This window comes from Dipodomys merriami, unplaced genomic scaffold, assembly GCF_024711535.1.
Source record: "Dipodomys merriami isolate MVZ:Mamm:240054 unplaced genomic scaffold, mDipMer1.0.p SCAF_38, whole genome shotgun sequence".
Taxonomy (NCBI): domain Eukaryota; kingdom Metazoa; phylum Chordata; class Mammalia; order Rodentia; family Heteromyidae; genus Dipodomys; species Dipodomys merriami.
In genome coordinates, this window is record NW_027205381.1 from 9,034,207 (window position 1) to 9,047,605 (window position 13,399).

Sequence of the window (13,399 nt, forward strand, 5' to 3'; positions counted from 1 at the left end):
CAAGCACAGTGGCTCATGCTTGTAATCCTAGTTATTCAGGATGTTGAGATCAAAGGATCTCAGTTCAAAACCATCACGGGCAGAAAAGTCCATGAATTTCTTATCTCCAATTAACTACCAAAAAGCCAGAGGTGGAGCTGTGGCTCAAGTGGCAGAGTGCTAACCTTGAGCAAAAAAGCTCAGAGACAGAGCTCAGGCCCTGAGTTCAAGCCTCTCAGGACTGCCATACATGTGCACATACAAACGTACACATATATACGCAAGCAAAAAAAAAAAAAAACAACAAAAAACAAAAAACCCCAAAAACCACCAAACGACTTCTTTATGTAATTGGAATAAAAATAAGATTTAATTCACAATTCCTAATGGCCAGTACTTCCAGAAAAATAAAGGCATAAATGGACATACTACACACACACACACACACACACTCTCTCTCTCTCTTCCCAAAACTGGGGCTGCATTTTAAAGGTTAAATTACCATCAATTCTAGGAAGGTGCTGGGGCCCATGCCTGTAATCTGAGCTACTCAGAAGGCTGAGACTTGAGCATTACAGAATATAGACAATATGCCAATATGGACAGAAAAAGACTCTATCTCCAATTAACTGGCAAAAAACCCCTGGATATATGTGGCTCAAGAGGCAGAGCAGTAGCCATGAGTGAAAAACCCAAGTAAGAACATGAGGCCATGCATTCAAGATTCAGTGTCTGTACATATCCGTGCACACCCACATATTTATACATCAAAATTATCACCAAATTGAGCAATACTAGGCAATATATGAATAAGTATTGCCTTTTTTATTATTATTATTTTTTTGGGTCTGGTCGTGGGGCCTGAATTCTAGGCCTGGGCGCTGTCCCTCAGCTCTTCAGCTCAAGGTTAGCGCTCTACCACTTGAGCCACAGCACCAGTTCCAGCTTTTTTCTTTTTGCTTATGTGGTGCTGAGGTATCGAACCCAGGGCCTCATGCATGCAAGGCAAGCACTCTAACACTGAGCCACCTTCCTAGCCCAAGTATTGCTTTTTTTTAAGTCTACATATCAGGAGTAAGATTATTACCGGTATACATTAGTTATACAAGGGATTTTTCATGGTAACATTTCCATACATGAATACAACATCCCCATATTCACCTCCTCCACTCTCCCTTATTTCCCCTTTCCAACACATCCTCCACCAGTCTCACTGTTCTACTTTCATAGATGTAAATAAGCTGTTTTAATCACTGATCCTCATTCATCTCCATGTTAGCAGATCTATGGCTCTCAGAGATTCTTTATGCCATTTTCCTATATAGTTATAATGTAGTGCACAATTATTCATCATCCATACTTAGTCTTCCCTTTGTCCTTGTCCCTCAGAAAGAATTATATTTTACGTGTATGCACATATACTCCAGATACACTCAAATGTTACTTACACAATTAAAGATTAAGTTTTGTTTTGTTTTTGTGCTAGTCTTGGGGCTTCAACTCAGGGTCTGTGCATTTGTCCCTGGGATTAGCACTCCATCCCACTTGAGCTACAATCCATTTCTGGCTTTTTAGTGATTAATTGGAAGTAGAAGTCTCATCGACTTTCTTGCCCAGGTTGGCTTTGACCCATGATCCTCAGATCTCAGCCTTCTGAGTAACTAGGATCACAAGAATGATCCACTTGTGCTCAGCTAAAGATTTAAGTTTAAACAAATGATAAACTCTAATAAAATTTAAACATCATGAATTATTATGAACTAATTCGTCTCAGAGCTCAAAGTAATTTACCTCAAAAGGAGCTGGTGGAGGAATTGGCAGGCTTGTAATTTTGGCAGATCTCTCCTTTTCCACAAGCAATGCTTCCTTCCGAGCATTTATATGCCTTAAAAAACAAGAGATCATCACTTAATCTCTCAGGTTCTATCAGAGTTAGAAACATCAAAGGCATAGACTCTAGCCTGAGCCTACCGGCTTAGCACACTATATAACAAGTCCATCCATAGTGGACATTACCAACTGGAAGAGGCCAATCTACGGAAAACTCTACCACATATTCGCAAACATCTAGTACTCTTTAGAACAGTTACAAAGTACATGTCAAGTAAGATGGGCCACTGTACAAACTGACCATCAGACACCATAACAGACTCTTCTTTTTTTTTTTTGTCAGTCATGGGGCTTGAACTCTGGGCCTGGGCGTTGTTCCTGAGCTCTTCAGCTCAAGGCAAGTGCTCTACCACTTGAGCCACAGCACCACTTCCAGTTTTCTGGTGGTTTATTGGACTCACGGACTTTCCTGCCCAGGCTGGCTTTGAACTGCAATCCTCAGATCTCAGCCTCCTGAGTAGCTAGGATTATAGGCATGAGCCACTGGTGCCTGGCTAGATTCCTCCATTTTTAAAACATGAAGAAAACCCCCAAAACAAAGAAAACCAACCTAATGACATCCACAAGGTCTACAACCTGTCCTAATGTTGTTTTTTTTTTTTAACATTTTTAAAAATTATTAGATCTTTAAGTAGTTGTACAAAGAAGTTCCCATTCTACAAAACAGTACATGAGTACAAGGTGTCTGATAACATTGTCACCCATCGAGCCTAACCCATTGTCCTAACATTCTTAATCGCATCAATTTTATTTCCCTTTTACATCAGAGACAGACAGATTTTAGATTTTGGCTACCTTACAATCTGAGTAGTTCATTTTTGCAGAACGTTCAGACTACAACATGGCAATACTCATCAGTTATCACAAGTAAACCTTTCCCCCACTGCACTGTTTTAAATGTACTTTAATAATGCAGTGGATACACTATATGACTTTTACGTAATAGGCTTACATAATATCTTTTTTGCCAGTCCTGGGGCTTGAACTCAGGGCCTGGGCTCTGTCCCCGAGCTTCTTTGCTCAAGGCTAGCATTCTACCACTTGAGCCATAGCGCCACTTCCAGCCTTTTCTGTTTATGTGGTAATGAAGAATCAAACCCAGGGCTTCAGGCATGCTAGGCAAGCACTCTACCACTGAACCACATTCCTAGCCCACACAATATCATATGTACTCTTTTTTCAACAATGTTAACTTCGGTTGAAAATAATATGGTAAAAATTACACTACCAGGTTTTCTGTTTCAGAGACATTTCTTTTTGAATTTTCTGTAATTTCAGGGCTTCTCTATGTCTCACTTCTGCTTTTTTCTTCCTTTCTGCTGCTCGCCGTGCCACAGCATCCAAATCTGGTTGCTAAAAGTACATATTACTTAAAATGTCATGTTAAACAAATGCATCTATATTTCATATCAGTATAGACATTACTTATTTTTGTCAACTCTGCCCTCATGCTACCCAGTACCTCCCAAAGCATAATAATAATAATAATAATATCACCAATCATAGGCTACAACAGAAGCAAGGACAAACAGAAGCAAGCTAACAGAGTTCAAACAAGATAACATGCTAAATATACAGTAATACTTGGGTGTCTCTCGGCCAGGGAAAAACCATTCAGTGCCACTGAAATGACCAAGGTTGGAGAAAACTGCACAGAAGTACAAAGTGTTTTTTGTGTGTGTGTGTGTGTGTGTGAGAGAGTGTGTGTGAGTGGTGTGTGTGTGCTGGTATAGAGGCTTGAACTATAGGCCTCAGCTTCTCTCGCTTGGCTTTTTTTGCTCAAGGCTGGCATTCTACCACCTGAGCCACACTTCCACTTCTGGCTGTAACTGGTGACAAGAGTCATGTTTCGTGGACTTTTCTGCCAGGGCTGGCTTCAAATTGCAATCCTCAGATCTCAGCCTCCTGATTAGCTAAAGCACAAAAGTTAATAGTGCAAAATCTTGACATCAAAGCCACAAAAATCTAATGTCAGAACCTAGGGCTATTACTAAAAAGATAGATGAAAAAATAGGCTGCTTAAAGATATTTGTTTTTTCTACTAAACATTACCACAGATTCGTCTTCCTTGGAACCAGCCTGTTTACTGTGTAACTGAGGCTAAGAAGCATACTATTTTCTAACCATAAGTGACAATAAACAAATAAAAGTCAAGGAACAGCCTTAAAAAGGGAATAAACTCTTTTGCCATTCTGTTATCAAACAGTTTTTCTACCTAAATATGAAATGTAAGTGTGTTTATGTTCACCCAGATACTCAACATATCAAGAATGGTACTAAAATTGGAAATCTAAATTGGAATCTGTCCAAAATGCTTAAGAAGTTTTGATTAAAAAAGTTATTGCTTGATTTACACAAATGGAGAAAATATGGAAGAGAAGAATGCTAATTCTAGCATCATAGGAAGAAGTATTTTACTTGATATGATTTACTAAGAAATGCACATAGTATTATTTTCAAGTTATATTAAGCAAAAGAAGTTGCCTGAGGCTGCTCAAAGAAAATTCAAAATACACAGATCTACAAACATTACACAATTATCATTTACTCTGACAAAATATCACTGCTACAACCAATGAAGTAGTCAAATAAGCTCACTCACATTTTCCTTGGCTTGCCGATGTCCCTTTCCCATCTCTCTTAAACTTGCCAAATACAATTTTTCCAAGTTTTGTATTTTCTGAGTTTGGGCTTCTTCCCATTGTGCCCTGAGCTCCTCTGCCAAACGAGTGAAGTGCTCGTTCCTCCTCTGCTTTATGTCTTCTCTTATCTGTAAGGCGATGTCCCTTTCTTGCTCTCGAACCTGGAAGATGAGTATTGAGTACAAAGCTCCCCAAGTCTCTTAATTTTGGTTTTTACACTTGACTCTAAACCCCTAGAGGAACAGGCATTACCATCTTAACAATCTATAAGAGGCTAAGATAGTAATATGAGAAAAAAAATTCAGGGCTCAGAAGAGCTCTGACAGCCAGACAAAAGCTCCATTTCTAGTGGACAACATCTCCAATTCTAGACACAATCACATCTAAAGCGTACTTCACAAAGACTCCATTCTTATTCTCCACTGCCAGAACAGGATAATAATCTATAATTTCCTGAGAAATCATCTAATAACAAAGCCAATAATCTTTCCAATATATTTTCTTCAAAGTCAATCTAAACTTCCTATTTTAATTTCTGCCAACTTCAGATCATTTAAACTGGAATTATTTTCTGGAATTATTGAGTTCACATCTACCCTCCAACTCATCTCTAATCTACTTACCATTTTTTTTCAAAATGTTCCAAACCTGGTTAATACACAAGAACCAGTGCTCTTATATAAAAAAAACACTTAAGTGAAGTATTTCATTTAAACACTCCAATGTGAAACACATTATTTGAGGAACATAAAGAAGTTAAAATAAATCCCAATAAATCATACCTGTAGCAATCTTAGTTTTCGTCTTCTTTCATAATCTTCCTTCAAAATGCAAGCTTCCTCATTAGGACTTAATCTCAGCTTTCCAGCATTCACTACTTTTCTCTTCATTTCTGTGTATTTTAAATATAAATGATCTGAAAAATATAAATGATCTGAATTGAAAGAAAATAAAAATACCTATAAAGAGATCAAATATTGAGCTGGAACTGTGGCTGAAATAGAGCTCTGGTCTAGCAAGTGTGAGGCCCTAAGTTCACTTTCCACAAAGAAAAGATTATTGGATAATTATTGAATAGGGTAGCAGAGATTAAAATAATTTAAAAAATTCATATTCATACTTATGACAGTTAAAAGGCTCACGTCTGTAATCCTAGCTTCTCAGGAGGCTGAGATCTGAGGATCTCAGTTCAAAGCCAGCTCAGGCAGGAAAGTCCGTGAGACTCTTATCTCCAATAAACCACCAGAAAACTGGAAGTGGCTCTGTGACTCAAGTGGTAGAGCACTTGAACTGAAGGACAGTGCCCAGGCCCCAAGTTCAATCCCCATGACTGACCAAACCCCCCCCCCCCAAAAAAACGGCTATGCACATACAAGTAAAATAATGGGGCGGGGGTAAAACAAGAAAGAGCCAGCTTATTTACTAATAATTATAAATCCAGCCTTTGGGATCTCAGAACAATGGTTAAAAAGAAGTAAAGAATGAAACAGAAAGGTTTGTCTCATACTATTTACCTAGATTATCTGAGACCTGACTTACTCCTGTTGGCATTTTCAGTTTACTTCATTTGAATGAAAAAGCAGAAGTCCAATGTGGCTGGCTCACATTTATAACTGTAGCTAATCAAAGGGCTGAGACAGAGGATCTCAGTATGAAGCCAACACTGGGGTTGGCAGAAAAGTCTAAGAAACTCCTTCTCCAAAATAACCTACAAAAAGCAGAAATGAAGGCTCAAGTGGTCTAGAACTCCAGCTGAACAAGCAAGCTGAGCTATATCCATCTGCTGGGTCTGTTGTAAATAATTGGAGTGCCAAGCATCACTGCATCTCATAACTGCAGCAATCCCATGGGCTTATTCTACAGCAAATTATTCTTTAATAATTACAAAGGTATCTTTATAAACCTCTATTAGGCTGGGCACCGATGGCTCATACCTGCAAGCTTAGCTATTCAAGAGGCTGAGCTCTGAAGATTGCAGTTCAAATCCAGCTTGTGTAGAAAAGTCTGTGAGAGGAAAGACACTTTTTTTTGTCAGTCATGAGGCTTGAACACAGGACCTGAGCACTGTCCCTGAGCTCTTTTGCTCAAGGCTAGCGCTCTACCACTCTAAGCCACAGCACCATTTCCAGTTTTTAAGTGGTTAGTTGGAAATAAGAATCTCATGAGGACTTTTTTCCTGGGCTGGCTTTGAAGTGTGATCCACAGATCTCAGTCTCTTGAGTAACTGGGATTATAAGCAAAAATCACTGTTCCAGGATGAAAGATTAATCATCAAAATTAGTCATCTCCAATTAATCATTAAAAAAGATGGAAGTGAAGCTGGGGCGCAAGTGTAAAAAAGATGGAAGTGAAGCTGTGGCTCAAGTGGTATTGGTTTAATCTTGAGCAAATAAGCTTAGGGACAGAGTTCAAGTCCCATGACAAGAACAAAAAACAAAAAATAAAACAATACTCACTTCTATTAGAATAATTCATTTGGATGTGGTATTTAGATGAACCAGATGTATTTCTACTTTCACACTGGGGATTTTCACTTTGAACTGTGATTTTCAGATCTCAGCCTCCTGAGTAGCTAGGATTACAGGTGTGAGCCACTGGTGCTGGCATCATGACTTTATCTTAAGTCTCTTTCTCAGGCCTCTTTACTATGACAAGCTATACTCCTGCACACTTCAATCTTTGAAAGTAGCTGAAGCCTGCCACTTCCATGATGCAGTCTTCTAGTAAATGCTGCTCTGCTCATCCATTCTTGCCCTATCCAGGTATAATGCATATTACCTTCTACTGTTGTCTTGGTATTACTTCTTCTAGTTTTTGATCCATTTTCCTTTTGTAGATATATTCTTAATAATTAAAAGATGGTGGCTGTCATTCAAAAAAAATTTTACACATGTAACCTCAGCACTCAGGAGGCAGGCAGAAGGATTCTGAGTTCAAGGCCAACCTGATATATATAGCAAAACCTCTCAAAAAACAACACAAGGGCTGGGAAGATGGCTCAGTGGTAGAGTGCTTGCCTTGTATGCATGAGGCCCTGGGTTTGATTCCTCAGCACCATATAAACAGAAAAGGTTGGGAGTGGTGCTGTGGCTCAAGTGGCAGAATGCTAGCCTTGAGCTGAAGAGCTGAGAGACAGGGCCCAGGCTCAGAGTCAAGCACCACGACTGACCAGAAAAAAATAAAAAGCAACCCCTCCTCTCTCCCAAAAAGCTGGAAAGTAGCTCAGTGGTAGAGAATGTGCTTAGCATGTGTGATACCCTGGTTTCCAAAGCTGACACAAAATAAAATATTAAACTAAAACTAATATTAATTACCGTTAACATTATGTCTATCTTTGGTGCTCAGCTCCATCCATACCTGAGCTCCTCCCAGCCCTGGAATTCCCGCCCTACAGCTGGCCACTCCCTCTCCACCTAGACCTACCTGAGCATGCACCTACCTCACTCTCCCCACCTCCCCCACCTGCCATGTACTCCAGCTCCTGGGAAATATGGTCCCTCTAATAAACCTTGTAATTAACGTTCTCGTATGCCTGCTTGCCTCTGGGTGGTTCCAGGATGGATGTGAAGGAGCCTTTCATTTGGTGCCAAAACCGAGGATAAGTTCCCTGGTGGATTTGCTCCCTGCTCCACTTCGGGTGAGGTCCAACCAGCTGCCCAGGGACCTAACCTGCAATCCTACACTCCAGCCAGAGTTGGACCACGTAGGTAATTTTCTTCTGGCCAAGCCCTCTACCTGCTGCCCATCCAACACCAGCTAATTAAGTCCTACCCCAAGGTAAGTGACCAGTTGACCAGAGATCTGGGTTTCCAATTTCTGTATTTCTATAGTAAGGCCACTTGGGCCTTGGTGGGCTACTAAGCCCTGCTCTGAGCAAAATGTTGGCCAAGTGCCCAGAACTCACCGCAAGGGCCCCAATGATCTGAGAACTGTGGTTTGAAACCAGCCCAGGCAGAGAAAGGTCCCTGTGAGACTGTCATCTCTAATCTGCCAGCAGAGTACTGAAAAGTAGAGTTGCTTTAGAATTCAAAGTGGCAGAGTGCTAGCCTTGACCTGGAGAGCTGAGGGATAGCACTCAAACGCTGAGTTCAAGTCCAGCAACCGACCAAGGAGAATGCCAAAGATGCATTTATCCCAGCCTGGAGAAAGGCACTCTGGGGACCCCGGCAATGTTTCAACATCCAGAGGCAATTACAAACAACCACATGGACAGCAAAAATGGTGTCAGATCCTGGAGTCACTTGTGCTTGGCCCTTCAAAAGCTGATCAGAGCCAGGAGGTCATGGGAAGATAAGTTTGTAAGCATGCTTTCCTAATGCCCATATCTGTCTAACTGGGCAAGAACTTGCCAGTCATCTGTGATAGTGGGTAGTAAACGCTAAGGTTGTAAAATGTGAGGGATAATTTAAATCCCAACCCCCCTGTATCTGCTCAAAGTCCTAAATGGCAGTGACTTGAACTGGCACCAGCCATATAAATTCATCTGCCAAGGAAAGAAAGTTTGTAGACCTGAGGTTAGGTCCCTGTTGAGATCTGTCTAAAGGCCTACACAGGTAGGCATTCTTGGTGTCACTAGAGATCAGGTTCCTCAACCATCCAGAAAAATGCTTCTGCAAACCATAGTGCTAAACAGCCTATGCTACTATAGCCCAAGAAAAGGTCTGTACATCTGTTAAAAATTAACTGTTGAATATAAGCCATTTTAAACAGGCTGCCCAGGGGCAATGGGCAGTACTTAGAATGCCAATCAGTTGCAGTTTAAAAATATCTACTGCGATGTTATTACAAGTAATTATGGCAAGTTATGGCAAGTAATTGTTAGTCAAACTGTTAACAAGTTATAGGTAACCTCTATCTCCATTGATCTCCTTGTTGTTTTAACTGGCAATAAAAAGGGCTTTTGTGACAAAGACTCCTTTTGCCACAGTTCAAAGCCAGCCCACGCACAACTCCATCTCCTGACTAATTAGTAAAGAGCCAGGCTGGAAGCTGGCTCAAGAGACTCTCACCTCCAAGTATCCAGCTGCATGTTGAAAACGGTATTGTAATTCTTAAGTTGTAGAGCATTAGCCTGGAGTAGAAGTGCTCAGGGACAGCCTTGAGTGCACACCCTGTGAATGCCAGCTGGGACAAGCTATCCCAACAACGAATGCTGAGGAACCCCCCCCCCCCCCCCAGGACAAAGTCAGTCCTGACAATGGAAAATGGAGAGGAATAAGAGATGACATCCTAAATGGAGTCACTTTACACTTGCCCTTTTAATCAGAGCCAGGAGATCAAGAAAAATAGTTGCTTGCTCACCTAATGTCCATGCCTGTCTACTTTCTAACTGGACAGAAAATTACTGTCTTGCCTTTGTTACCTGCTATTTGTATTTACAGTAGCCTCTGCCTGGTACTCCCAACCAGCCCATTATGCTCTCCCCTACCCAGGTGCCAAGAATACCCTAGACACCCCCTTCCTGCCCTGAGTCCAGTTATTCCTCCTTTCTTGTAATAAGCCACAACTGGGCTTATACTCCAAATGGAATGCTTCTGGCCCATGGCCAATGGGTGTTCTCCTATATCATTTATGTTAACTGACCTTGTTACCTTGTCAGCTTTTTGTCTGACCTTTCAAAAGTTTCTTTTAACAGGATAACATCCCCCATCCAGGGCACCACCTGGGAACAAGTCAAGGCCATCCTGTTACTATAGGCAACTGGAAACATCACTTATATTGCCCTGCCTTGCCCAGCACAGACCCAGACTCTAAAGACCCCCAGCTCTAGGGGACTCCTTGATACTCCCAGGCTAGCAGGAAGAAGCCAAAAGAACCCATGATACCCACTGGCTCTGGTATCTTTAAATATCTCTGCTACCTCCTCCTCAAGTTACTGTAATCCCAAAGCAGGAAAAGTCTTACTCCCCCCTCCAAGGATGCCAGGAGTCAGGTACCATGCTGTATCTCTAATCTGAGACAGAAAAGGCAATTTCAGGTCTTTGATAGCCCCTTCTGGAAATAAATCCTTTCATGGCATATTTCTCTCTTGGGCTACTAACAGCAATTTTTGCCTTTTATTAATTGTGTCTTGCATTTTAGATAACTATTGTCATGGAGAAGATGAGGACCTTTACCAACCAAACTGTCAGGCAAAATGGCTCTTGGACAGTGCTCGGCTGAGCAATGAAGCAGGGACCCCTGACTACTTCACCCCTTTACAGCAGGAAGTAGCTCCAGAAGAAATGATCTCTACCCATTACCTCCCCCCACACCCATGGCCTGGTACCCCTATTTTTATTAAACAACAAAATGGGGAAATGTTAGCATTATGCTAATCTTTGGTTCTCAGCTCCACCCATACCTGAGCTCCTCCCAGGCCCTACAGCTGGCTCCACCCAGACCCACCTGAGCATGCACCTACATGTCCTCCCCCCCAAAACTACCTGCCATGTGCTTCCGCTCCTGGGAATTATGGCCCCTCTAATAAACCTTATAATTAACTTTCTTATGTGCCTGCTTGCCTCGGGGTGGTCCCCTGGGATGGATGTGAAGGATCCTTTCAATTACAATAATTAATAACATTTTCACATACTATAAATGCACATTGTGTTCAATTAGGCACAAACAGAATATGACCTAGGGTGACCTAACGTGGGCCAATACTTTTCCAGTGAATTCTCCATCTCAGTGTAACTTCAATGAAGACACAGATGACCTTATATACCATTTTATGCCTGTGAACTTGCTCCATGAAGCAATTACATAGGTGCTTAGTTTTGGACGACACATTCAGTGTCTTAATTCACTTAAAGTATCACTATTTCAACAGGATTATGATGTTTGTATTTAAAAACTGTTCCAATGAGTCATACTGATGTGATATTGGTAAAATGAATTGGTAAAGGCTTTGGTAACAGTACTTAAGGTGTCAGTTATTTGTCTTCATATTATACATGAAAGAAATAAAGGCCTCTGTGTTAATGGACCTGCCCTCTTGGCAGAGCCAAGAGAAGAATTTGCTTGCCTCATGTGAAATGGCTCTTTGCTTTCTACCATGCTAAAACCTGGGGTAAAAAAAATATTTAATTTTTTGCCTAGACCAGTCTAGGAAGCAAAGTCTGTTGAGTTCTTACAGTCAATAAACTACCAAAAAGTCACTTGCGCTGTGACCCAAGTGGTAGAGTGCCAGCCTTGAGTGAAAAAAAGTAAGAGGCAGTGTCCAGGCACCAAATTCAAGCCCTAGTAGCAGAACAACAACAACAACAAAATAGAGGGTTGTGGCTTAAGTGGTAAAGAACTTGCCTAACAAGTTCAGGTCCTCCAGTACTGGAAAAAAAATTTTTTTTAAAATACTGCACAAAGTCATAATATACTTATCAGGAGGTATGTGATGTCTGTATGATGATGTAAGTTTTGATAGGTTAGTTAAGACAATGCCTTACCAGGCTTCTCTACTATAATTATTTCTTCCCCTAGTAATTGATGGATAGATAGTACCGGCCTTATAAAGTCATATTTCTCATCTCTTTTGCCCATTGTTTATTTTTATCAACCACTGAAAATTGTGCAAACCAGTCACTGTATCAAGTGTTATTTTCTATTTCCATTACTCCTTTCTATACATATCAATTATTCTTACTGCTGGTGCTACTTCCTTAAGTTGCTCATTTATGAGGAAATTACTTAGTAAGAAATTACTTGCTGCTGTCAAAATTAAAATTCTACTTACCTTGCAAAATTTCATCTAGAAGATTTCTGACACGTGGTAATCACAAAACACTAAACTCAGACAAGGTGGACTAATTAACCAACCTTGCCCACTAATTAGCAGGCACTAGCCAAGTCACTTAATCTTGTTGGTATGGCTTTCTTAAGCTCTATCAGGGGAGTGCTATCTGCCACAGCGGGTTAAACGAACGACTGAGACTTAATGAGCCTAAGACTGCCTCACACTAATGTTAGGCTCATGGTTGCCGTTCCAGAGGCTGAGTGACAGGATGTGCATGTATAATTACATACTGTGTATGTCTATAACCAAAGGGATTAAAGGTCGCTCTTTGCAAAACATGACTTTACGCAGCGCTCTTAAAGGACCACCGCACTGAGGCGGGAAGCCTGGAGGCGGGGGCAGGGGAGAGGCCAGGCGTCCGTCCGGGCGTCCGGACCCCGCGCTCCCGCCGTCCGTCCGTCCGTCCGTCCGTCTGGGCGTCCGGACCCCGCGCTCCCGCAGTCCGTCCGGGCGTTCGGACCCCGCGCTCCCGCCGTCCGTCCGGACCCCGCGCCCCCACCCCCACCCCCCGGCCGCCGTCCAGCCGCAACCGAGCCCGCGGGCGGCCAGGGCCGAGGCTCCGTGGGCGGGCGGCGGCAGCACTCACCCGGGCAGCAGGCGGGCTCCCGCAGCAGTCCGCACCGCTCAGCTTCCCGGCAGCCGTTTGCGTATCTAAGGGGCGGCCATCGCTCGGCCCTCGTCACTTCCGCCATTCAAACGCCCGCCAATGGCGGGACCAGCCGCGGGAACTCGCTCGGTTCGCAGTCCTGAGGCCGCCCGGAAGTGCGCGGCGGCCCGGTGCGCGCCTGGGCGCGCGTGCGTGCGCGCGCACGCAGCCTTACGTAGCGGCCCTTTATTCCTTTCACAGGCCGGGATCGGGAACGCGCTCGGCCCCTTCTTTGCCGGTCTTGGTGCTTGAGCCCGGGGCCTGGCTCCGTGCTAGCTCTCCACGGGTGAGCACAGCTCTCCTTTGCTGGTTAGTTGGGGACAAGAGTGTCATGAACTTTCCCGCCCGGGCTGACCTCCAGCCGCGATCCTTCCATCTCGGCCTCCCCAGGACCGAGCTGACCGCGCGAGCCGCCAGCTCGCCGTGGCGGCCGGCGCCCTTGTGACGGGCTCGGGGCGTGACCCGGACGTC

At 42.9% G+C, this 13,399-nt stretch overlaps 1 protein-coding gene across 5 annotated transcripts in view; it reads right to left on the reverse strand.

Moving 5' to 3' along the window:
* Cep295 (centrosomal protein 295) overlaps positions 1 to 13,119 on the reverse strand; it is a 53,075-nt gene extending 39,956 nt beyond the window's left edge. For 4 of the 5 annotated variants that reach the window (XM_069989509.1, XM_069989506.1, XM_069989510.1 and 1 more), the window contains exons 1-5: positions 12,869 to 13,119; positions 5,294 to 5,427; positions 4,472 to 4,672; positions 3,098 to 3,222; positions 1,771 to 1,864 (exon numbers count right to left, since the gene is read on the reverse strand). In XM_069989509.1, the coding sequence (XP_069845610.1) occupies positions 1,771 to 1,864; positions 3,098 to 3,222; positions 4,472 to 4,672; positions 5,294 to 5,427; positions 12,869 to 12,974 (660 nt within the window). In that variant the 5' untranslated portion in view covers positions 12,975 to 13,119. Of the gene's footprint in view, positions 1 to 1,770; positions 1,865 to 3,097; positions 3,223 to 4,471; positions 4,673 to 5,293; positions 5,428 to 6,445; positions 6,516 to 12,868 lie in introns of all 5 variants that reach the window. The other variant, XM_069989507.1, reaches the window with a different exon arrangement.
* Positions 13,120 to 13,399: the final 280 nt, after the last annotated feature.